The following is a 26576-nucleotide window of genomic DNA, read 5'->3' on the forward strand; positions in this document are numbered from 1 at the left end:
GTACTCAAGGTGCTTGTGCATGCTAAAAATAAATGATGCGCAGCAGAAAACACAAGAAAAGTGCTTCATAAGAGGAAAGCAATGACAGATTGTAGGAAAAGTGTTTCCCTCTGCTGTGCATCAATGATGTTTAGCACACACGAGCACGACGAGCACCAGTTATGTGCACCCCTGGATATAAAACTAGTATAACCTGTTTTCATTAACAAATGGCATTAATTAGGTGTGCAACACATATAACATAATTTTTGTAAGATTTGTGTATTAGTCTTTGATTTATTGACACAAAATGATCAAAAATTGTATCAAGTTAAATTGTTTCCTTAATTATCACATATTATGTTTTTCTCATAGCAACCAACATTTCATAAAAATGTTATTAAATTAATTTTGTCTGCTTTCGATTACTCTTCCCAATAGCCAGCAAAAGTAGCTCAGCTGGTAGTGTGGGTGTTGTCAAACGCTTAGTGGTGGGTTTGAGCTCATGTTGAGGCTAAGTGTTGAAACTTCCTTGAGCAAGATGCTGAGCCTTACACTGCTCACTTTGAGGCAGATCAGCTCATAATTGACCCCAGTCAAATTAATATGTTATAAAGACATTGAGAAAGAACACTACCTTGCTTGAGGCACAACATACACAAAGGCAAATGTTGTATCCAAGGCAAAGACATATAATCTTGTCACCCATATGTGTTTCTGAAGATGGTGGCGTGAAGATCAGTGGGGCAGTTCCACATGTCACCATCTTGGCTCTGCCTAACCCCCAGCCAACCCACAAATGGGTAAAGACTTGGTGTGTGGTCAAGACCAGTGTCACCTGGGTGGGGTGAATGAAGCCTGATATAATAACTAAAATGCACATATTGGGTAGATAAAGTAGAACAAAGATTTGATATTACTGTATTTTACAGAGTATAAGTCGCATTTTTTTAAGCAGTTTGGGAGGTCCTGCGATTAACAGACCCAAAATTCTTACCAAGCTGGCAGGCGGCGCGACTCCAGTTGCAGCGGCTACCACACACTGACATCGCCTCAATTTGGAAAATGGACTGTTTCAAGTTTAGTGCACATAAACAATGTCAAATGTATATGTGTTGTCTTAATTCTGATGTGTGCTATTATTACGGTAAACAAGTAATAACTGTGGATTAATTACTGTTTGTCTGTGGAATGTGAGTGTGGCAATCTCATTGTTGTAATGACAATGATAATGAAGCTATTCATCCATCCATCAAAAAATTCAGAAGTTTATTATTAATAATAGTAATTATAATGATTATTTATATTGAACTTTCCCAAGAATCAAAGCAAGAAACAAAATAAACTTCAATAAAAGAATAAGTGGCAGTAATAAAAATACACAACAATGCACAAAAATCCCAAATTAAAGAGCTCATAACATCGAAATATGTGTGACATACACTCCGGTGTGACTTATATGTGGTCTTTTCCTCTTGAAGAGCCATTTTTTGACAGGTGCGACTTAGTGCTTTTGATTTCTCATTTTCTGTTGTTTTAAAGGATTAGAGAATGGTAAAGTCAAAGTCATATGTGATAGTGATGTATTTTTCAAACATCCAAATGCTGGAGTGGTTGTGGGGGTAAACTGATTTTTCTTTTCTTGTTGTCATTTCCAGTTGATTTTACCTCCTTCTCTTCTTCCCTGGGTGGCGTGGATACAGTGGGGAGCATGGGAGGAGGGATGGGCAACTTCCGATCAGTTTCTACCTCTACTCGCATCATAAATGGCAAGCGCACCACCACTAAAAAGTATGGAAAATATAGTATTCATCAGTGATTTATTGACAGTTATACTAACAAACATCACACTGAGGTTGAACTGAATAGTAAACTTGTGGTCAGCAACTTGATTTGGTAGTTATACTGCTGGAAACTATTTCATGTCTAGTCCTCTGACTTACAGTGCATCCGGAAAGTATTCACAATGCTTCACTGTGATGAAACCGCCCGACGCTGCTACATCGGGTAGCGTCAACCCCTTCACATCATAATGACCTTTTTGAGCCACTGCAGTCTGCTTTTAGAAGACATCACTCCACAGAAACAGCACTTATTAAAGTAGTTAATGATCTTCTGTGAGCAATGGACTCGGATACTACTACAGCATTGGTGTTGTTGGATCTCAGTGCTGCGTTTGACACAGTTGATCATCATATTCTACTTGATAGGCTAGAAAACTGTTTCGGGATTACTGGAACTGCTCTTGTGTGGCTGACGTCTTATCTGTCTGGTCGTTCCCATTGTGTTTTGTGCAATGACACTACCTCTGACTTTAAGGGCATGAAGTTCGGGGTTCCGCAGGGATCCGTTCTGGGTTTTTGCGGCGTTTTGGGGTTGCTTTTCATTGTTATGCTGATGATACTCAGTTGTATATGCCGATAGCTGCTGGAAATCCTGTCCACATAAAATCTTTACAGGACTGTCTTGCAGCAGTGAGAAGTTGGATGTCTAGCAACTTTCTACTTTTGAACTCTAAGACTGAAATGATGGTTCTTGGCCCAGCAAGACATCGGCACCAATTTGATCAGCTGGCGCTTAGCCTAGGTTCATGTGTTATACATCATACTGACAAAGTGAGGAACCTTGGGGTAATCTTTGATCCTACGTTGTCCTTTGACCTCCACATTAGGGACATTACGAGGACTGCTTTCTTTCATCTGAGAAATATAGGAAAGATTCGCCCCATCCTGTCTATGGCTGATGCTGAGACTCTGATTCACGCATTTGTCTCTTCTAGATTAGATTATTGTAATGCTTTATTTTCTGGTCTGCCGCAGTCTAGCATTCGAGGACTTCAGTTGGTGCAGAATGCTGCTGCCAGAATTTTGACACAAAGTAGAAGGTTTGACCACATTACTCCCATTCTGGCATCCCTTCATTGGCTACCAGTTTCTGCCAGATTGGATTTTAAAGTTTTATTGTTGGTTTATAAAATTGTTCATGGACTGGCGCCTTCCTACTTGGCGGACTTGGTTAAGCCCTACGTACCTGCGAGGCCTTTGCGTTCGCAGGGCGCAGGGCTTCTGTGTGTTCCGAGGATGAACAAAAAGTCTGTGGGGTATAGAGCCTTTTCCTACCGTGGTCCGGCTCTTTGGAATGATCTACCTGCTGTTATTCGGCAGTCTGACAAGGTGGAGATTTTTAAATCAAGACTGAAGACCCACTTTTTTAGACTGTCTTATCATTAATTTTTTAATCTGTGTTTGCTTTGTAATTTCTTTTTATTCTACTGTGTTTTATCTTTTAACTGTGCTTTTCTTGCTTTTAATTTTGAATTTAGATTAATTTGTGTTGTTGTGAATTATGTGAAGCACCTTGGTGCGACTTTGTCATGATTTGGCACTATATAAATTAATAAATTAAATTAAATTAATGTGAATGGGCCCAAACCTTCCATTTTCTTGAAATTCTGGTTATTTGTGGGTCAACTTTCACAAATAACAGCACAGTTCTTGGTTTAAGGGTTCATAACTGTATTACAAATCCCAAGAATGATTGAAGACATGTTTTTTAACATAATAGACAGCTACAAATACAGTACATCCGGAAAGTATTCACAGCACTACACTTGTTCCACATTTTATTATGTTACAACCTTACTCCAAAATGGAGTAAATTCTACACCCCCCCCCCCCCCCCCCAAAAAAAAGTTCTACTCACAAGACCCCATAATGACAACATTTTTTTTTACTTTTGCAAATTAAAAAAAATAAAAACTGCAACCCCAATTCCAATGAAGTTGGGACGCTGTGTAAAATGTAAATAAAAACAGAATACAATGATTTGCAAATCCTCTTCAACCTATATTCAATTCAGTACACCACAAAGACAACATATTTAATGTTCAAACTGATAAACTTTGTTGTTTTTGTGCAAATATTTGCTAATTTTTAAATGGATGCCTGCAACATGTTTCAAAAAAGTTGGGACAGGGCAACAAAAGACTTAGAAAGTTGATGAATGCTCAAAGAACACCTAATTGGAAACAGGTGAGTGTCATGATTGGTATAAAAGAAGCATTCCCAAAAGGCTCAGCCATTCACAAGCAAAGATGGGGTGAGGATCACCACTTTGTGAACAACTATGAAAAAAATAGTCCATCAGTTTAAGAATAATGTTTCTCAATGTTCAATTACAAGGAATTTAGGGATTCCATCATCTACAGTCCATTATATAATCAGAAGATCTGGAGAACTTTCTACACGTAAGTGGCAAGGCCAAAAACCAACATTGAATGCCCTTTAATCCATCAGTCGGCACTGCATTAAAAACTAACATAATTGTGTAAAGGCTCTTATCGCGTGGGCTCAGGAACACTTCAGAAAACCATTGTCAGTTAACACAGTTTGTTGCTACATCTACAAGTGCAAGTTAAAACTCTACCATGCAAAGTGAAAACCATACATCAACAACATCCAGAAACGCCGCCGCCTTCTCTGGGACTGAGCTCATTTGAAATGGACAGACGCAAAGTGGAAAAGTGTGCTGAGGTCTGATGAGTCCATGCTTCAAATTGTTTTTGGAAATCATGGACATTGTGTCCTCCGTACAAAAGAGGAAACTGACCATCCAGATTGTTACCAGTGCAAAGGTGAAAAGCCAGCATCTGTGATGGTATGGGGGTACGTTAATTCCCATGGCATGGGCAACTTACACATCTGTGATGGCACCAACAATTCTGAAAGGTATGTCCAGGTTTTGGAGCAACACATGCTGCCATCCAAGCAACATCTTTTTCAGGGATGCCCCTGCTTATTTCAGCAAGACAATGCCAAGACACGTTCTGCACGTGTTACAACAGCATGGCTTTGTACTAAAAGAGTGCGGATACTAGACTGGCCGGCCTGCAGTCCAGACCTGTCTCCCATTGAAAATGTGTGGAGCATTATGAAGCACAAAATACGACAACGGAGATCCCGGACTGTTGAAAACTGAAGTTGTACATCAAGCAAGAATTGGAAAGAATTCCACCTACAAAGTTTCAACAATTAGTGTCCTCAGTTCCCAAACACTTATTGAGTGTTGTTAGAAGGAAAGGTGATGTAACACAGTGGTAAACATACCACTGTCCCAGCTTTTTTTAAATGAGTTGCAGGCATCCATTTCAAAATGAGCAAATATTTGCACAAAAACAATAAAGTTTATCAGTTTTAACATTAAATATCTTGTCTTTGTGGTGTATTCAATTGCATATAGGTTGAAGAGGATTTACAAATAATTGTTTTCTGTTTTTATTTACATTTTACACAACGTCCCAACTTCATTGGAATTAGGGTTGTAAGAATCCCCTGTACATAAGTATACACACCCTTTGCTCAATACTTTGTTGATGTAACTTTGGCAGCAATTACATCTTCAGGTCTTCTTGAATATGATGCCACAAGCTTGGTGCACCAATTTTAGGGTAGTTTGCCCATTCCTGCAGCACCTCTCAAGCTCCATCAGGTTGGCTGGGGAGTGTCAGTGCACAGCCATTTTCAGATCTGTCCAGAGATGTTCAGTCAGATTTAGGTCTGGGCTCTGGCTGGGCCACTCAGGGACATTCACAGAGTTGCCCTGAAGCCACTCCTTTGATATCTTGATTGTGTGCTTAGGGCCATTGTCCTGATGAAAGATGAATCATTGCTCCAGTCTGAGGTCAAGAGCGCTCTGGAGCAGGTTTTCATCCAGGATTTTGCTGCATTCACCTTTCCCTCAATCCTGACTAGTCTCCCAGTTCCTGCTGCTGAAAACATCCCCACAGCATGATGCTGCCACCACCATGATTCACTGTAGGGATGGTGCCTGGTTTCCTCCAAATGTGATGCCTGGCATTCACACCAAAAAGTTCAATCTTTGTCTCATCAGACCAAAGAATTTTGTTTTTCATGGTGTGAGAGTCCTTCAGGTGCCTTTTGGCAAACTCCAGGTGGGCTGCCTTGTGTCTTTTACTAAGGAGTGGCTTCCATTTGACCACTCTACCATACAGGCCTGATTGGTGGATTGCTGCAGAGATCGTTGTCCTTCTGGAAGGTTCTCCTCTCCACAGTAGAATGCTGGAGCTCTGACAGTGACCATTGGGTTCTTGATCACCTCCCTGACTACGGCCCTTCTCTCCCGATCACTCAGTTTAGATCGGCGGCCAGCTCTTGGAAGAGTCCTGGTGGATGTGAACTTCTTCCATTTATGGTAGATGGAGACCACTGTGCTCATTGGCACCTTCAAAGCAGCAGAAATTGTGTACCGTTCTCTAGATTTGTGCCTCGAGACAATCCTGTCTTGGAGGTCTACGGACAATTCCTTTGACTTCATGCTTGCTTTGTGCTCTGACTGTCAACTGTGTGACCTTATATGTAGACAGGTATGTGCCTTTCCAAATCATCCAATCAACTGAATTTACCCCAGGTGGACTCCAATTAAGCTGTAGAAACATCTTATGTATGATCAGTGGAAACACGATGCACCTGAGCTCAATTTAGAGCTTCGTGGCAAAGGCTGTGAATACTCACTGTATGTACATGTGATTTCTTTGTTTGTTTTAACACATTTTTAAAAATCTCCAAAAAAGAAAAAAAAATCCACGTTGTCATTATATTGTGTGTAGAATTTTGAGGAAAAAATGAATTTCATCCACTTTGGAATACGGCTGTAACATAACAAAATGTGGAAAAAGTGCAGCACTGTATATACTTTATGGATGCACTGTACCTATGAAGTGGCACATGTTCCATGCAGTTATTATGTAACTACAAATAAGAAGCTATATAAGTAGTTAAGCAGTTTGCTGCTATGCTTTGTTTTTCTGTTTAATTACATTTCTGTCACATTTTGCTCAGTGTAATGCTTCTATTTGTCCTTCTTACAGGATAAAGGAGAATGGGCAGGAAAGGGTAGAGATTGAAGAGGATGGCGTATTAAAGACTGTCCTAATTAATGGTAAGATGCCATGCTGATTAATTCTTTGTGATTTATTGATACCACCATATATAGTTTTGTGTGGCCTTTATATTTGATCACTTCTACCTAAAACTGAACCACTTTAACCTTGACTAAGACACAACCCTTCCACCATGTTTAGCCCATACTGGCTCTAAACTGTGTAACGTAGACAGTTATGACCTTGAGTTTTACCTTTCAAGAATACTGTAGTTCAGAGGCCATGTCACCAACAGGAAGATGATTCATGACTTCAGATTAGTATTTAATACTAAACATTGTATCTTTAACCACTTTCTTGAAGTGGACATTCTAAATATGCCCCATAATATAATCATTTGGCACCAATGTGACATTGACATATGGATGATTTTTTATACATTATACAAACATAATAATAATAATAATTACAACTGGGTTTGGACCTTTCTCTTGTTCCTGCCATTTTTTTTTTTTTTTTTAGCAAAAAACTCAAAATCACCGCAACATGTACGTATTGCAGGATTTTCAAAAAGGCCCCATGAAATCAGACATTTTAGGCCACAACCTTTGTTACAGAGTTAAAAGTAGGTCAAGGTCAAAACCACTCAACAACACTTCCAAATATTGCTTTCATGTTGGATACACTTTTTTTTTTTTTTTTTTTTTTTCCACAAGTTAGCATGTGCACGCTCTGTGGCCTTAGATACACATGATCTCCAGACCAAAGTCACGGATGAGTATGCCTGTGTGACCTCCATGACTTATTAAAACTAGGTTATGGTCAAAGCCTTTACGCTGCTGTTACTCATACATGTGAACTAAACACAGACAATTTGTATTAGTGTTGTTTGTTTTTCTACAACACTTCTCTTAAGATTTATTGAGCTGTGAACTTTGAATCTGTGAATATCTTTCTAATTTTACCGGAGTCTCCAGGGGAGGTTTCTGTCCTCCATGAGTTTGACACCTGCGTTACCGTTTAACAGGTTTACCATCCCAGTCGAACTCCACACCTGCCATTGTCCCCGGAGTGGGTCAAGCGCCCAGCAGGGCCGGAGTCTTGACACCAGAAGCGAGAGCGCACTCTGGGCTTATCTCCCTGCCTCACCGGCTGTAGTGACTGCCCCTGAACCCCGAAAAAATATTTTTGCAGTGATAGGGTTTGTGATCACCTGAAGTAACTGATCCGTAAACTACTTAAACTGGGAAAAAAATAAATAATATATATATATATATATATATATATATATATATATATATATATATATATATATATATATATATATATATATATATATATATATATATCCTGAATGATATTCACGTTTTGCAACACATTTTGTGAGACCTGCGTTCACATTTCGGGAGATATTTTTTTCAGTATTCATGTTTTACAATTAACGGTTTGCAAATAATTCCCGATTTGCAGTTCATTCACGTTTTGGGGCTTAACAGCCTCAGAGATCTGATCCGACACTTTAACACTGTGAGACAGAGTGTAAATGTCAACTGTTTTTTCATTAAATGTTTGTCATTGGCGTTGGATAGATTTACTCTGCAGTACGTTTATTGTTTGTTTGTTTTTTACTAATCCGCTGACGTGTAATGTAATTTAGTGCCTTTGTCTTCTTAAACGTGCAGTTATTAAACATAAAGGTTTTGGCTTTTAGCTTCCTAGTTTGTAAGAAAAATGGTCTTTAACTTTCTGAACGCTGGTGTCTATTCTAGTGGCCTTTACAAATCTATGCTCAAACACATGGCAGGATGACGCCTCCTGCAGACAGAAGACTGAGGAGCTGACAAGAGAATCAAAAGTTAGACAACTTTGTTTTAAAAACTCATTTTTCAACTTTTTGAATGCATTCTCAAATGGACCCACGGTACATTTTATACGTTTCATCCAGCCTTGATGATTTTGCGTCAGGACGCCGTCAGCTTAACCTCTGCTGCGCTTGTTGATGAAAATTGGGACAGATTTTCAATTTTTATTCCATGCAAAAAATTTTAGTCTCATCTTTTTTTCGTCAACAATGGTGCATGTTAATTTCGATTTAGTCACCATTTTAGGACACTGACATAGTATCATCCTCGTCTCGTTTTTGTCATGGAAAAAAATGTTCGTTGATGAAGATATTTCATCTTGTCTCATCTGACAAAATCAACACTAATCTGCAGACTCACTGGTGTCCCGTCGAGATGAGCTCTACCACTCAACTGTACATTCACACAAATGCGCATCTCTCTCTACCCCAGACTTTAACAGCTCACTACCTCTCTTTACCGCGCAACTGTGTGTCGAGATGGGTTCTCCATCATCTAAGAGGCAATATTCTGCTTTAAAGACAGTGTGTACATGCATATGTTTAGACAAAACGTACGTGGGTTTTCTTCAGTGAAGTAGCTCAACTCGACAGTGTTAAAGTCCGGGGTAGAAAGAGATGCGCAGTTGCGTGGTGGAGTTCATCTCGATGGGAATAAGGTTGTAATCTCGATGGGAATAAGGTTGTAACATAAATGTAAAACTGAAGCGCTGTGAATACTTTCCGGATGCACTGTGTATAACTACAGTGGAACCTCGAGATACGAGTTTAATTCGTTCCGTGACCAAGCTCGTAAGCCAATCTGCTTCGTATTTCAAACGAATTTTCCCCATTGAAAATAATTAAAATAATTTTAATCCGTTCCAGCTTTTTAAAACATCCCCAAACCACTCTAAATATGAAAAAATACATTTTTATTAACAAAGAGACATGTATACTTTACCCGTACATAATAAAATATATAAAATAAAAGAAAAAACTTTGAAGTGTTCTTACCTTAGAAACAGGCGAATGCGGTTAACGGAGGGGGAGGCAGAGGAAGGGAGAGAGGGAGGAAGGTTTGCGCACATTGTAAACACAAACTAAACTTAACTGTAGATCCTTAAAAGGATCATACAGATGTAACTTTAATTGTAAACTTGCAGGTCTTTTGGATAAAAACTTATCCAAGGAGGTTTGCTTCTGCCTGCCTTTCAAAATGTTGCGAAAATGTGACGAACAAGTATCATTAAAAAGTGCTGAAGCACGACCAGTGGACACTTTTTCTGGGTGTTTCTTTTCAATGAAGTAGCTTCTTATCCTCTGCTGTTATATACGTCTATGGCATTTTTTTCCAGAAAAATCCAGTTTTGTCACAGTTAAAACACTTGTTGCTGGACATAGTCTTCCTTCGCAACAAGTGCAGCAAAACGTGTGACGTATTCTTTCGCTGCCTTAACGTCTGCACTAGAAGCTTCTCCTCCTCCTCCTTCTCTCCACTTTCCTTTTTGCTCTGGTGGCGTCCCAAAGCGTGACTCAGTTTTCCGCTCGTATTCCAAACAAAAATATGGGCCGAGCGACGGTTCATATTTAAAAAAAACTTGTATGTTGAGTCGCTCGTATGTCGATGTTCCACTGTAGTAGGTTATATATCAGTAAGTATATTTGTACAATGATATATTTGTTATTTCAAGCAACAGTGGCTTTAGTGGTTAGCAGAACTCTGTGATGAGAAACAAGTCTTCATGAGCAACTCCATAAGCAGCTTAATAAATATGTACTGGTGTTTAGAGTTATTTATGAAACTTGTGCAGACCAACTCACCATCCTCCAGGCTCCATTAATTATGAGTCACTAATACCAGAGTCACTAATGCTGTATTATTCTTAAATTGGAAGTTATTAACTTTATGATGTGACCAGATTGTATTTTTCTGTTTTATTGTTGTCTGATTCTGTGGTCTCCTCCTGAAACTTAATGTTTTTAAGCTGCTTTCTTGGCCAGGCTTCCCTTGGAAAAGAGGTCTTTGTGTCTCAATGGGATTGAACTGGTTAAATAAAGTTTTAATAATCATTTTTTTTTTTTAAATCTGCACCTAAAAGTAAATGTGTGGAAACGTGTACAGTAGTATATCATCTAGATTTTTTTTTTTTTTTTAGAGATTGGTATTTGTTTTTATTTGTTTATTTATTTTTAAGCACGTGCATTAGAGGGTCAGCAGTCAGCACCCACAGGCTCTATCTTCTCTCCTCGCAGGGGGGCTTTATATCACATGCTGAACTGATCAGCTGGAAAAACAAACCCTGTGGTGCACGCTGTTCATCTCTTGCAGCACTTTCCTGTGTTTGGTAAAAGGTCCATTCATGTTGGTGCATGTGGTTATGTTTATGATATTGTTTCTAGGAGTGGAGGATGAAATGGCGCTCGCACTGGAGCTCAGCCGACGAGAGGAACAGCCCTATCAGCCAAATCAGAAGCCACGCCTCCAACAGCACAGATCCCCCGCCATGTCTGACAGATCCCATCGCGCCAGCCCCTATTCTGCCTCCTCACATCGGTCATTTAGCTCCACCCCCTTAATCCACTACGGCCGACCTGTGCTCAGTGCTGAGGATGACGAAGATGATGAAGATCTGCAGATGGCGCTGGCATGCAGTCTGTCGGAAATGGAAGCCCAGCAGAGAGCAGCTGCTACTGACTTCATATCAGGTGCTGGGGACGGGGTCAGGGTCATGAGTACGGGCCATAAAAAAGGCGGGGCTGTTAACACCAAAAATTTAAAAGTGGCTTGCAGTGAAGCAGTGAAAGATGAAGAAGAGCAGTTTAAATTATGTTCAGGGTCTGGAGGTAAGTGGGGGAAGGAGAGAAAGGGATCCAGAGATGAAGGTGTTTCTGCTGGATCACCCAGAAACACCGTTCCACTGAAACAATCCAGGGAGGAAGAGAGGGAAGCTACCACTGAAAACAGTGAAGGTGGTGTGAAAAAGATAAAGAAGTGCAGATGTGTGGTGTGCTGATGCAGTGTGTGCATGTTTGTGTTGATTAAAATGCTTTTTTTTTTTTTTAAATTCTAATTCGAGTGCTCTGCCTCCGCTGACTCTCACTTGCCTGATTCAGGGCAGCTGACTGCATAGTGTTTGTGTTATCTAAAGGCTCCACTATACTTCAAAACAAGAAGAAATCTCCCAGCAAGAAGTCATCTCTTGCACCTCTAACTGCTGTGATCCAAGTGATTGACAATCTGAATGTAAATGTCTCATATAAACTCTGATTAGAATGAAATAGTTGGATCTGATCTGAAATCCGGTCAGATTTATAAGGGCGTTTCAGTCCTTTTCTATTCCATTAGACAGGAAGATAGACATGTCTGTTAGCCATGTAAGTGCCGGGTTAGATGTTTCTCCACAGACGCAACATTCTGTGCATGCCCACCACTAGCGTAATGATTCAAGATGGGAGATGTACATAGAGTACTTTTTGGACAAATACTACTTCTTTTTGCACAAGCCTGAATAGCCAATCCGATTGTTTTGAGCAACAGGTAAACATGGATCCGTTCACCCATTTTTGTGTAAATATAGGTGTATTTTACTCTACTTTGTGCAGGACTGCCTTTTCTGCTGTTCACTGCATTTTTGCTTGTGTTGATACACACCAAAACTTTGAACTTTAGTGAAGGGGATTCAAGAAGATCTTGTGTTTCTGAGCTGATGCCCTACTGTGGTGGAGAACCTGAAAATGTTCCACTACTGTGGGCTAGTTGTTTGTTGCCCTCTTTCCTAAGGGCAAATTGTGTCCTTTTCCGACAAGCAAGAACATTGTATTGGGGCCAATTTAGGAATAATTCCAGAACCAATGTGGATGACTGTTGCTGTGATGTTTAACAGTTGGTTAAATGAAGAGTAGGATGAAGTGGGTGTGAAGATTTCCCACCAAGCGCACTGGAAATATTTGTTCTTAATGATGGTTGATCTGACAGAGCAAGACAGACAAAAGTAATGACCGTTTTAACAAATGACTGGCTCAGGGGTAGAAAAACAACATTCACACCCTTTGTCTTTTTTTTTTTTTTTGCTTGGTCATTTTCACAAAGGCTGGGTCTGAAGTACAGTCTTTGTGAAACGACGTGAATTTTGGATGCTCAGGGACAAAGATGGCTGGAATACAACCAGCCAGATCCATTAAAAACCAGCCCTTTAGTTCTTCCTGCAACCTGCTGGTGGCAGAGGAACATGTCTAAATGTTAAAGCAGAGGACAGCAGGCTTAAGGACGTGTGTGTTTGCCTTCCTCCTCTTGCCTGGTTTCTTCCATCTCTTGAAGTATACTCTGGCCCCTAACAACTTGCAAAGGAATAACGACTCCACTTTAATTGGAGTTTGTATAATTTGTAACATTTTGCTACCTTGCATTTTGTCTGCTCAACTAGTGATTTCTGTGTATGTAGCATAAAATTAATAGTTTTGTTTTTCCTTCCGACTACAACACAACATAGAGCATTACTTTTGGATGCATGTACATTTACCAAAACATTTGTGTTGATGAGAGCAGTGGTTAATGAGCTAATAGGATTTTAAAAGTGGCCAAGGTTATAAAAGGATTTAACTCCACTTGGAGGGAATGATTCTGTGTTTGTGTGTCTGCCAGCATGTGTGTGCTTGGATCGGTACTGATGCTGCCATCGAGTTTTCTCAACCAGACAGTCTAGCAAAGGGAGTTTATCAGATCTACAATATTACACTCTCATTGGAAATAAGGGATTAAAATATCATTTATTCCCAATACCCGTATATAGCGACTTTTTAATCATGCTGTAAAACATGAATGTAGTTTGAAGAAAAATGCACAGATAGGCTAGTCTTATACTGTATGATGCAAAGTGGGAACCGTAGGTTAGATTGAAAAACTTGTATGTTGTATGTAAACACATATTAAACTGTTTTTGCAAAATTAGCCATTGTAGCCGTTAGCAATGCGTTGTTGTGCAGTGTCTTAACTTTATACAGAGAGCCTAAATGTCTTAAAGCAAAATGCTGGCAAAAAGAAAAAAACTTTGATGCAAACAACAGATTTGAGGTTAATCAGAGCTGATTGATACAACCCCTGGCAAAAATTATGGAATCACTGGCCTCGGAGGATGTTCATTCAGTTGTTTAATTTTGTAGAAAAAAAGCAGATCACAGACATGACACAAAACTAAAGTCATTTCAAATGGCAACTTTCTGGCTTTAAGACACACTATAAGAAATCAAGAAAAAAAATTGTGGCAGTCAGTAACGGTTACTTTTTTAGACCAAGCAGACGGAAAAAAATATGGACTCGCTCAATTCTGAGGAATAAATTATGGAATCACCCTGTAAATTTTCATCCCCAAAACTAACACCTGCATCACATCAGATCTGCTTGTTAGTCTGCATCTATAAAGGAGTGATCACACCTTGGAGAGCTGTTGCACCAAGTGGACTGACATGAATCATGGCTCCAACACGAGAGATGTCAATTGAAACAAAGGAGAGGATTATCAAACTCTTAAAAGAGGGTAAATCATCACGCAATGTTGCAAAAGATGTTGGTTGTTCACAGTCAGCTGTGTCTAAACTCTGGACCAAATACAAACAATATGGGAAGGTTGTTAAAGGCAAACATACTGGTAGACCAAGGAAGACAAAGCGGCAAGACAGAAAACTTAAAGTAATATGTCTCAAAAATCGAAAAATGTACAACAAAACAAATGAGGAACGAATGGGAGGAAACTGGAGTCAACGTCTGTGACCGAACTGTAAGAAACCGCCTAAAGGAAATGGGATTTACATACAGAAAAGCTAAACGAAAGGCATCATTAACACCTAAACAGAAAAAAAACAAGGTTACAATGGGCTAAGGAAAAGCAATTGTGGACTGTGGATGACTGGATGAAAGTCATATTCAGTGATGAATCTCGAATCTGCATTGGGCAAGGTGATGATGCTGGAACTTTTGTTTGGTGCCTTTCCAATGAGATTTATAAAGATGACTGCCTGAAGAGAACACGTAAATTTCCACAGTCATTGATGATATGGGGCTGCATGTCAGGTAAAGGCACTGGGGAGATGGCTGTCATTACATCATCAATAAATGCACAAGTTTATGTTGATATTTTGGACAATTGAAAGGATGTTTGGGGATGATGAAATCATTTTTCAAGATGATAATGCATCTTGCCATAGAGCAAAAACTGTGAAAACATTCCTTGCAAAAAGACACATAGGGTCAATATCATGGCCTGCAAATAGTCCGGATCTTAATCCAATTGAAAATCTTTGGTGGAAGTTGAAGAAAATGGTCCATGACAAGGCTCCAACCTGCAAAGCTGATCTGGCAACAGCAATCAGAGAAAGTTGGAGCCAGATTGATGAAGAGTACTGTTTGTCACTCATTAAGTCCATGCCTCAGAGACTGCAAGCTGTTATAAAAGCCAGAGGTGGTGCAACAAAATACTAGTGATGTGTTGGAGCGTTCTGTTGTTTTTCATGATTCCATAATTTTTTCCTCAGAACTGAGTGATTCCACGTTTTTTTTCCCCTCTGCTTGGTCTAAAAAAGTAACCGTTACTGACTGCCACAATTTTTTTTTTCTTGATTTCTTATAGTGTTTCTTAAAGCCAGAAAGTTGCCATTTGAAATGACTTTAGTTTTGTGTCATGTCTGTGATCTGCTCTTTTTCTACAAAATTAAACAACTGAATGAACATCCTCCGAGGCCATTGATTCCATAATTTTTGCCAGGGGTTGTATAAGCACTTTGGGTGAAGTTGCACAGCAGTGCTGCTCAAATTGCATCCCAGTGAGAAGCATCTGGTGTAAAACATGCAAAATCAACATGCGGATCCATACAGGATCTGTTGTGGTGACTCCAGTGGAAAGACAGAAGCAAACAAAAGAACATGTTTGATGAAAGCACTTTATCAAGTTAAGAGGCGTTCTATGCAAGCAAAGCACAGTGTCGACATGAACAGCAGCTACTGCTCAGCATTACAACTTAATCTGCTTGTAAATAACACATCTGATAGACATTCTTTCTATTTTATTTTTCTAGTTTTGGTGCCTTTGTGTGTGTGTTGACATACATGATCCTGTAAATGTGCCAACTGAAAGAATCAAACTTTAACTCTGAACATATAACTTATTTGTAAATTCAGATGAGCTTTCAGCAAATCTTCACATTCTGTCTCCTTTCTGGGCAAGAACATCATTATGATCATTAATAGTAGTAATGATCTCAGTAAAAATGGAACAGCTTGACTGACTCAGGCATGGGGACAGGTGCCTGATATTTTGGAAAATTTACCTGTTATATCAAAAATTATGTTAGTTTTGACATATTTGGAAAATACAAATAAATGGAAAAAAAACTGAATTGCAATAAATGAAAATGAAAACCAGCTGAATGATTGTTGACATGTTTGTCTCTAATGTTAAAGAACATCTTTTGTAAGCTAGTAAATCGCTGCGCATGCTTGTGTTTGTGCACAGTGCAGTTACAATTGAGGTGGCGGGGGCCGCGTCTGGTGTGTTGTTTCTTGCTGCAGCAGGAAGCTGTTCAGATTATTTGCCACTGAGTTTTGACTGTTGAGAGTTGGTGCAGCTGGTTAGATGATGACACATTCAGTAACTCACATGATGTAACACTAAAATTAATAACATTTTGACGACATTTTGAAGTCATCCAGATTGCTATTTTATTGCAGACAGCGTTTGTCAGTTTTTATTTACAGAGTAAATTGGGTTTAGTGTTTGAAATGACTCTGATTAGCATAAATATTTCATTGGGTGTTTTGTTTGGTTTGGTTGGGTTGTAGTAGTTTTTAGTTTCACCGGTATCAGTGCAGCATTTAATACAATTGATCACTGTATTATATTGGAGAGATTTTAAAATTATTTTGGCATCCAAGGTCAGGTACTTTCATGGATGAAATCATCTCCATCAGGTTGATTGCAGTGTTTCCTATAAGACTATTATTGTGTATGTTTGGATTTTCCCCATGGTTCTGTTGCAGGCCCACTATTGTGTTAATGAAGTGCCTATTGGTCAGATTATACGTAAACACTGGATTAACATTCGTTGATATGTTGATGACGTGCAGCTCTACATATGTTTCTGTATGTTGCAAAGTTAGAGACTTGTGTAGCTGCAGTGATAACATGGATGTCATCTTATTTTCTACTTTTGAACTATGAAGGCTTAAATGATTATTGGCTTTACTAGAGAGAGAGAGAGCGAGACATCTTGATGATAATTTAACATTAGCATCATACCAGTATTGACCTTCCTTCACTGCTTTTTGTGAATATGAGAGCAAATTATAAGGCGGTGTTGTTGATTTACAAAACACTGGTTGTGTACATTTGTATGTTGCATAATTTCTAGACCCTTATGTACCATCAAGAATCCAGCAGTCTTATTATGCAGCTTTATGGTGTGTCTATGGTTAAGAACCAGACGGCAGGATGTAGTAGTGGTTTTGCTTATTATGCTCCTACTTTGAGGAAGAATCTGCCAGTCAGCTTTAGACAGTCAAATTCAGAAGAGTCTTTTAAAGACAGCCTCAGAATTCTTAATTTTTTTCTGATGCAGAATACTAGAATATGGTCTTAAATCATTTTATTTAACTTTTGTGGGGTTTTTTTATGGTGCTTACATTATTATGTAGGCTTTTTTGTTCTTGTGTCTGGTTATTTTATGTGTTTTCACAAACGTTTGTGTGTATACCACTGGAGTTTTCATGTATTTTGATGTTGAAAAGCACTTTGAATTGTCTTAAGTGCTATATAGTAAATAAACTGATCATTGCTATTAACCAAGCACAAGCATGAGAACCACATGATGTAATTTTACACCACATCAAAGCGGTTTGAGTGTTTGTCTTTTTAATTATCATTATCTCCAAGAAATGAGATTGTTGGGGGGAGACAACAAGATTCTTTTGTTAAAAGTATGAATACATGTCTATGTTCAAACTACAGTACATCATACCACCCTTGGGTGGTACTCTTTTAATTTCATGTTGTTTAATAAAAAAGGGAACAATAACGAATAAAGATCACGCCAAAGTGAAGTTGGGATTCTGGATTTTTTAAAATTATTATTATTAATTAAAAAAAATACACCTTTGCATTTCCCACTTCTTTACAATGCCTTTGTGTTAAATATTAATTATTCTAATCATATTAACAAATAAAAATCACAAAAACTCTCCATGTTCTTCATTCTGCTGCTACATCTACAGTTACTACTACTAACAATAATTGCATTAAGAAAGAAATGACTTGTTAGGATGTACCTGGTCTCAGAAACCAGTGGTCACACAGAAGCTAGTGTTAATTTCAGATGGATTATATGCATATTTCCTGGTTAGCTGATGTTGGGTTCTCTAAATGACAGCACATTTGTGGCCTTCTGATACTATCACGACTTTAACCATACTTATAAACACTGACCTCTGACCCTGTCTGATAAACATGGGGCATGTTGGACACTGTTTGTATTCGATCATTGCATCATAACTGTCATATGTCTGACTGCATGTTGAGACTTATGTCCTCTCTGAGGTTTAGTGTCATATAGTCTAAAATGATCAGTGTGTTCACAAATAAAAAATAAAGTCTACACAAAGACTTTAGGCTCCTACGAGGATGAAATTTTTATCTTTTTTTTTTTTTACTATTGTTTATTATGGTGAGCATTAAAATTTTCTCATATTACATAAATAAGATAGAATTATAGAAAATGTTTTTTTTTAAAAAAAGGCCAAAGGTTTGTATTTTTCCAGGGAGAATCCGTTCTCATTATTCTCTTATCGCCCCTGTTTGTTTGTCTGTTTGTGATCAGCGTGGAGCCCACATTTTTTCATATATTATGAAATTTTGACTGAAGATTCATATCCTGATAGGCAAGAAGTGATTCAATTGTCAAGGTCAAAGGGCAAAGTCAGGAAAAATCTTGGAAAAATGTAAAAATTCCTATCTTTAGCATTGAATTAATTTTCAAAAATTCACAACCCTCAAAAAAGATCACATTTCTTTATGTAGGATGGTATCCTTTATCGACTGATAAATTTGATCCAGATTTGATCCAGATTACAGATTTTGTGGCCATTTAAATTTAACACTGAAAACCCCATTTAATGTATATTTGACATATCAAATGTGCCCCAATCACACTCATATTTGAAAGTGAGTTGCAGAGTGGCACTATCATTCACTAAGTTTGATCTGTCTCTCATCCAGACTATGGATTTATTATTGAAAAGCCCCTTTGATGTACATTTTGCATTATATCTCAAACAGAAGTATCCCAATCACTCGAATTTGTGACAATGAGGTGCAAACTGGCACTCTCAATGAATAGACTTATGTTTGATCCCCGTCTGATCAGTATTGCGGATTTATCAATACGATTTAGCAATTTAAGTCTTTTTAACATTGAAAAACCCTTTTGATTTATATTTAGAATTATATTTTAGCTTGTAAAAAAAAAAAAAAACACTTCTAACAGGACTTTGATCTTGAAACATTTTTCCAAGGTAAAACTTTGTGGAATTGGAAACTAGTATTAGTGGAGGTTTGTGCTCAAGCGCGGGTTTCTAGTTTTTAAAGAAACTGACTGGGAAAACTCGACTCTGCATCTGATCCACATTATTTCTACTTAATTTATAATTTGTGTTTGTGTCTTGCACTTCCTGCTTCCTGTTTCAGACTCAGACTTCAAGGCCTTCACAAGTTAACCGGATTGGCTCATGCCTGTGCGGTGGTGCGGCCCCGCCCTGAGGTAATAAATTAAGTCTGAACCAGCAGAAAGCTGTCAGTCAAGATCTACATAAATATTACCTCAACATTTTTTACATTTATTACAAACTTCATACTTTTTACATCACCTATCTACATAATACTGTGATTTAATGCGTGTTTATCCTTTCAGGTTTAAAGTCAATCCCCCATGATGCACCTGTCTCTGCCTACCACGGTTTCTACCTGCTGAATGATATTTTTGTGCGGGGGTGGGGGAACATCACAGAAACAATAGCTTTTTTATTTATACATGAGTGTGTCCATGCAGGAGCGCATAATGGAAACAAAGACTGGAATCTTCAGATAACATTTCCAGTCATTTCTGTGTTGAAGTTATATTATTTTGAGAGAACAATTTTACCTGAAAATGGAATCTAATAAATACAGAAGACCAAAACGTCTCATTTACTGTCTATGGTAGTTTGTCTTTGCAACCTTCTGTTGTACAGTGTATGATTCTAAACCTACAGTCTGTAGGAATTATAGGTGTCCATTAGCATTTTGCAGCAGGGCTGGACGACTGAAGAAAAGAAGAGAAATCATTGGTTGTTTGCCATCTTTAGGTACCTTCTGCTGGTTGCTTGTGCAGAAAACGGTGAAGCAAGTAGTGAGCCGCTGTTGATTTTGCAAGTTTTCCCACCTACAAAGAATGAAGAGGTCTGCAATTTTTATCGTAGGTACACTTCAACTGTGAGAGAATTTAAAAAAAAAAAATCACATCGTAAGATTTTAAATAATTCATTTTAATTTTATTGCATGAAATAAATATTTGACACCTACCAACCAGCAAGAATTCTGGCGCTCACAGACCAGTTAGTTTTTCTTTAAGAAGCCCTCCTATTGTGCACTCATTATACCTGCATTAATTGCACCTGTTTGAACTTGTTACCTGTATAAAAGATGCCTGTCCACAGACCAAAGAGTTGTCTAAGGGACAGACAGCTCTTTGGTCTGTGGACAAAATTGTCGACCTGCACAAGGCTGGGATGAACTACAGGACAATAGTCAAGGAGCTTGGCGAGAAGACAACTGTTGGTGTAATTATTAGAAAATGGAAGAAACACAAGATGACTGTCAATCTTCCTCAGTCTGGGCACACAAGGTCCCCCTGCTCACGCCAGCTCATGTCCAGGCCTGTTTGAAGTTCACCAGTGTCTATCTGGATGATCCAGAGGAGGCATGGCAGAGTAACCAGGGCAACTCCATAAGATTACAAGATCCTAGAGTGGCCTACCCAATATTTAGAAAGCACACAATGTAAAGTTGAAGAATATACAGCTTTCATTCATTGTATTCCTTGTGATTTTATATATGGCATTAATGTGTCACACTCAGTTATTATTGATGGCTCATAATCTGAGCTTCCATCTTAGCTTTTCAGCCACATAAATTATAACATTTAGTTTTTCTGCATTAAAATAAAAAAGTTATATTTTATTCTTGTACAATGTATGATCAATAATTATAAAAATACTTAAATGTACAAATATTTTTGCATTTCTCTTTTTTTTTCTCCATAAAATTCTAAACTGATTTGGAACTGCTCCAAATCCTCTAACTATGGCATCAACTGAAATTTTACATGCATTTTTTTTTATCTAAATTTCAACGTGAGTTCACTGAGAACACTGAGACAGTATGTTTAGGAATAAATGCAATAATTTTGGAGAGTTTGCAAGACAATTTGGTGTAGATATCTGTAAGCATTGGACTCCAGATGAAATGTTTAAAAAGATCTTAAGCAATTTGAATAGACTTTTGGAATTGGAATATGGCCACTAATTTGGAAGAACAGCCACCTTAAAAACATGCCAGTTGCCAGTTTAAAGTTTAATACTGTTATTGACACATTTTCACAACCGTAGATTAAATACTCAACACTTTCAATTTATTTTCATTTATATAGCGCTAAATCACAACAAGGTTGCCTCAAGGCACTTTACACAAGGTCTAACTTTATCAACCCCCAAAGCAACAGTGGTAAGGAAAAACTCCCTCTGAGGAAGAAACCTCAAGCAGACCAGACTCAAAGGGGTGACCCTCTACTTGGGCCATGCTACAGACACAAATTCTAAAACAATTCACAAAACGAACATACAGGAAATGTTGCCAGTGCACAGGACAGTTTCTGGAACAGATACCGCACCCATTTTCCACCATTGTTTCTCTCAAACAGTGGGAAAAGGGAAAAAAGCAGAATCAAGCATCAGAAAGACAACAAATCCAGTATAATTTGTCAGCATTAAGCAAGAAGAAAAACAGAAGACATACCAAGATGATGGAAGATACCGCACCCATTTTCCACCATTGTTTCTCTCAAACAGAAAAGAGAAAAAAAGCAGAATCAAGCATCAGACAGACAACAAATCCAGTATTATTTGTCAGCATTAAGCAAGAAGAAAAACAGAAGACATACTAAGATGATCGCTGAACACTAGCCCTAAGCTTCACTGAAAGACCCAGAATTTAAAGTTGAGGCCGTAGCACGCTCTGTTTCCTCCTAATAAAATGAATTTAAAGAGTAAAAAGCATAGTAACATAATATGCCAGTATGTTAGCCGTACGAAAGGGAAAATAAGTGTGTCTTAAGTCTGGACTTGTAAGTCTCTACAGAATCTGACTGCTTTATTGATGCAGGGAGATCATTCCACAGAACAGGAGCACGACAAGAGAAAGCTCTGTGACCTGCAGACTTTTTATTCACCCTAAGGACACAAAGAACGCAAAGCTGGGGCCAGTACGTAGGGTTTAATTAGGTCATCTAAGTAGGGAGGTGCTAGTCCGTGAACAATTTTATAGACTAGTCACCGAACCTTAAAATCTGATCTCACTGGGACAGGAAGCCAGTGAAAAGATGCCAAAATGGGTGTAATGTGGTCAAACGCTCTGCTTCGTGCCAAACGTTAGCAGCAGCATTTTGAACCAATTGGGAAGCCCTAATGCTGGACTGCGGTAAACCAGAAAATAGAACACTGCAGTTATCCAATCTGGAAGAGATAAATGCATGAATCAAGGTCTCAGCATCAGTCATAAACAGGATGGAACGACACAACATTAATCTAAAAAATGTCCCACTAAAAGGAACAACAAACACAACTTGTTAATGCCAAGATAGATTTTCTTTAAAAAGAAAAAATTAAATTCTTGACAGCAAAGATGACCACTCCAAGCTGTTTTGCTGCATCACATCACAAATTTATTCAGGTCGAGCCAAAAATACATTTTTATAGTTATTTTCCACATGTGCTACATAAAATTAACACAATCAACCAGGCAAATTATTTACAATAATCACAAGGTCATACATTTAATAAGACAAACACAGAGCCCAAAAACAATGGCAGTGTGTGTGTGCACGTGACACAGTCAGGGATAGGGAATGTGACGTGCACTCAGTGGTCCGTGTATGACGTCCATTACAATTGACCCAAACAATCAACGTGGTCAAAGCAAAGAAGCACCAAAAACAAACACATGTTCCAGACTGTAGCGTACCGCAGTAACACCTCAAGATTTAAAACAGACAGCAAACAACAAAATGGATGTCACAGTAATGTGATAAACTTAAGGGATTACACAGCAGGCAAACTGACAAAATCACAACTACACACAGCATTAAGTATGTTCCTCCTGTGTGTTTTTGTGACTTGTTTCTCAAGAACTAATTTTGCACAGTCATGAAGGCGAAACTCTGGGATTTTTCAACCGAAGCTCTATTTTTTTAGATTTTTTTTTTTTTTATGTTCATCTTTTCACTCAGGAAAAAAAAATCATTTGATTTATATTGATAACACTGTGCCAAACCGCTTCATGATGCAATGGTATTGGAAAAGCTAAAGACAGTGAACTGCTTCTTTTTGCCACTAAACGGGGAAAACTGTCAGTAGTGTCTGGTAATACGGTGAGGCTGTTTATGGAGGTACACATATGCATGTTTACCTTAGTAAATAAGCTTTTTAAAATGACTGAATATACAGTTAGCTGCTTACCTTAGCCGTCCGCTCATTCAGCAGCACCGATCTCCACTGAGTTATTATTACAAGTCATTTTGTGAGTAAGGGACGCATTCCTGTAGCAAGCAGAAGACAGAGGCTCTCAGCGACCACTGATTTGTAATGATTTTGTAGAGACTGACATACAGTATTGATATTTTTACCTCTTCAGTAGCTGGTTAGCTCATAACAATGTTTCCGGGTTAATTCAGTGCTGGACTGATTAAAATAGTTTTATCCCAAGTGAAAATATGTACCCAGAAACATCTAAAACATAGAGCTGAAGTTGAAAAATCTCAGCACACCCCTGTAACGTTGGTGTCAAATTGTTTTTGTGAAAAACAAGCCAAAACCTAAATTTCCCCACTGCTTGGACCTTAGTGACCACTCAGGCTACAGAGCAGATTTTGGGCTGAAATTACTCAGATACCCCAATCTAGTTTTGGCTCCATTTGAATGCTTTTCCTGAGAATTCCTGTTTTGACCTCTCACTATAGTTCAGTACCTGAATACATTTATTTTTACATTTATAGTTGTGTAAGGGAGAATATCTCGAAAATTGGCAAAAATCTGCTTGAGGCAGTTTACGATGTAGCGGGCTGTGTATTGTTGGGACAAATTTGGCTGGTTTGACTTTTTTCCACAGGAAGTATCAATGTTGATCAGAACAATGCACAGAATCCCTGGTAAATATGGAAAATCCAAAGTACAAAATTCCTCAATCTCATCTCAAAGTAAATACATGGAGTCGACAAGATGTTTTTGATCTATTTGTTGATGCAAGTCAAGCAAAATATAATCAGATGGCAACACGAGTCTTCATCATCATTGCAATCATTAAAGTTCTGATATGTGACAGTTTTTAGTCTGTGCAATACGTCTGATGATGACTGTTCAAGCAGGGATGGGATTTTCTTTTCTTTTTTTTTGTACAGTATGCCTTAAAATGATTTTTCCTAAAATTGAAATATTCAAAATATCCTAACTGGACATATTGTGTTGATGGAAAGGTACTGCATGCTGAAAAGAGGAACACAAACAGTTCTGTTTAATGGAAATGTCCTGATCAGGGTGTGGCTGTCTCAGAGTGTGTCCACGAGTCCTTCGGCTCACTGTGGCAGAGCTTTTAGGATGGCATTCACCTCCTCAGCTACGGCTGTGAGTGCAAACTCAAACTGGTCCTAATCAGAAGGCAAGAGAAGAAAGGATGGACAGCTGGTTTATGATCAATGTGCATTCAAGATTCAGGATTATTCCATATTAAAGGGGCCATAATAAACAAATATTCAATAAGGTAATGCAAAGTGGCTTATTAAAAATGTTAACATATTAAAGTTTGTAGTCAAAAATATCGTAATACTATGCTGCTTGGCTGTGGTGCTCAATTCAGCATCCAGTTTTCATGCTGAACACAGAAAAATGACTTATGTCACAGAAGTCTGAAAAGAGCTGTTTCAGACCTATATTTTCTTTAAAGCGTTAGAGTAGTTTGTGTGTGTACAGTTACACACTGCATCCAGAAAGTATTCACAATGCTACACACTAACAGCCTTAGTCCAAAATGGAGTAAATTAATTTTTTTCCCTCAAAATTCTACTCACAACACCCCATAATGACAATGTGAAAGTTGCAGAAAGATCTCAAGGATGATCAGTGGAAACAGGATGCACCTGAGCTCAATTCTGAGCTTCATGGAAAAGGCTGTGAATACTTAAGTACAAGTGATTTCTCTCTTCTTATTATTATTTTTAATAAATCTGCACAAATCTCAAAAAAATCACATTGTCATTATGGGGTATTATATGTAGAAGTTTCAGGGAAAAAAAAAATAATTTACTCCATTTTGGAATAATGCTGTAACATAACAAAATGTGGAAAAGTGAAGCGCTGTGAATTCTTTCTGAGTCCACTGTAGAACTGAGACATTTAACTTAAAACCACAACCATATTGAACTGTAAAAGGTTAAAAAATACTTTGCCCAGTATGATAATAGTAATATCTTTAAAAACACAGTCATAGGCAGTAAAGAACAATGTAAAGAAAACTTTTATTTAAAGGAAGAGGTGGCTCAAGAAGTACTAAAATTCAGTTTACAACAGTTTTTGTTCAAATGAATGTTGTAATACTGAAATTTAGTTGAAAATCTAGAAAAAAAAACCTAGAATTTGTGCTCTGCCTCATCTGTTCCATGAATAAACTTCAGGTCCAGTTAAGCTATCATAAATCTAACCTAATAAATGTTGTGGTGACCATAAACTGGAGGTCTCCACGGCTAATCAAACACATGTACAGTACCTTGGTGCGGACCAGACCAGGTCTCTGATCTCTGATGTGCTCCAGTGTGGCTGCAATGTCAATCTCCTTCACTCCTAATAAACAACAGCAAAGACAAACAACAGGATTAGCACTGCAACCACAGCGCTTACGCACGATTGCTGAAATTAGTTTGCTGTTACAAGATAAAAGCACCTTCCATCTTAACAAATGGAAATAATGACACAAATGAAACAAAATGACCTGTTTGACACATCTTCTGTGTGTCACTGTGTTTCATTTTACAATAAAAAAAAGAAGCAGTCTGTGACCAGTTCATGTTTGCTAGCGATGCTAAATTTCCTCTCGTTCTATACAAGTGTCATCCAAAGAGTAACTCAAGCATAAGATCAAATTTTATTCTGGTATAACATGAAATGTAACTCAAAAAAACAAAGTAGCCGCACAAAACTCACAGCTTCAATGCAGTAGACCCAGCAGCTCCTCCCACACTTCCCACACTTCTCCTCCCCTATCCTTGGCTATCCTGGAGCATCCTGAAGCATTCCCCAGAAAGATGGGAATATAATCCCTCCAGCGTGTCCTAGGTCTTCCCTGAGGTCTACTCCCAGTTGGATGTGCCTGGAAGGCGTTTCTAGGGAAACGACCTGGGAGCATCCTCACGAGATATTCGAACCACCTCAGCTGACTCCTTTCATAGTGAAGAAGCAGCTGCTGTACTCCGAGTCCTTCCTGGATAGTCGAGTTTTCACCCTGTCCTGGAGTGCAG

The 26576-nt window shown here is 38.4% G+C and overlaps 2 protein-coding genes across 2 annotated transcripts in view; one reads left to right on the forward strand and one right to left on the reverse strand.

The window, feature by feature from the left end:
* Positions 1-19942, forward strand: part of dnajb2 (DnaJ heat shock protein family (Hsp40) member B2) — a 34554-nt gene extending 14612 nt beyond the window's left edge. Inside the window, 5 exon segments of the mRNA XM_034186274.1 lie at positions 1638-1770; positions 6866-6936; positions 11121-11426; positions 19448-19520; positions 19671-19942. Coding sequence (XP_034042165.1) covers positions 1638-1770; positions 6866-6936; positions 11121-11426; positions 19448-19476 — 539 coding nt within the window. The 3' untranslated portion in view covers positions 19477-19520; positions 19671-19942.
* Positions 19943-24461: 4519 nt separating this feature from the next.
* ptprna (protein tyrosine phosphatase receptor type Na) overlaps positions 24462-26576 on the reverse strand; it is a 64718-nt gene continuing 62603 nt past the window's right edge. The window contains exons 24-25 of the mRNA XM_034185920.1: positions 25829-25902; positions 24462-24713 (exon numbers count right to left, since the gene is read on the reverse strand). Of these exons, the coding sequence (XP_034041811.1) occupies positions 24642-24713; positions 25829-25902 (146 nt within the window). The 3' untranslated portion in view covers positions 24462-24641. The remainder of the gene's footprint in view (positions 24714-25828; positions 25903-26576) is intronic.

The sequence above is a fragment of the Thalassophryne amazonica genome, chromosome 14, assembly GCF_902500255.1.
Source record: "Thalassophryne amazonica chromosome 14, fThaAma1.1, whole genome shotgun sequence".
NCBI classification, from domain to species: Eukaryota; Metazoa; Chordata; class Actinopteri; order Batrachoidiformes; family Batrachoididae; genus Thalassophryne; species Thalassophryne amazonica.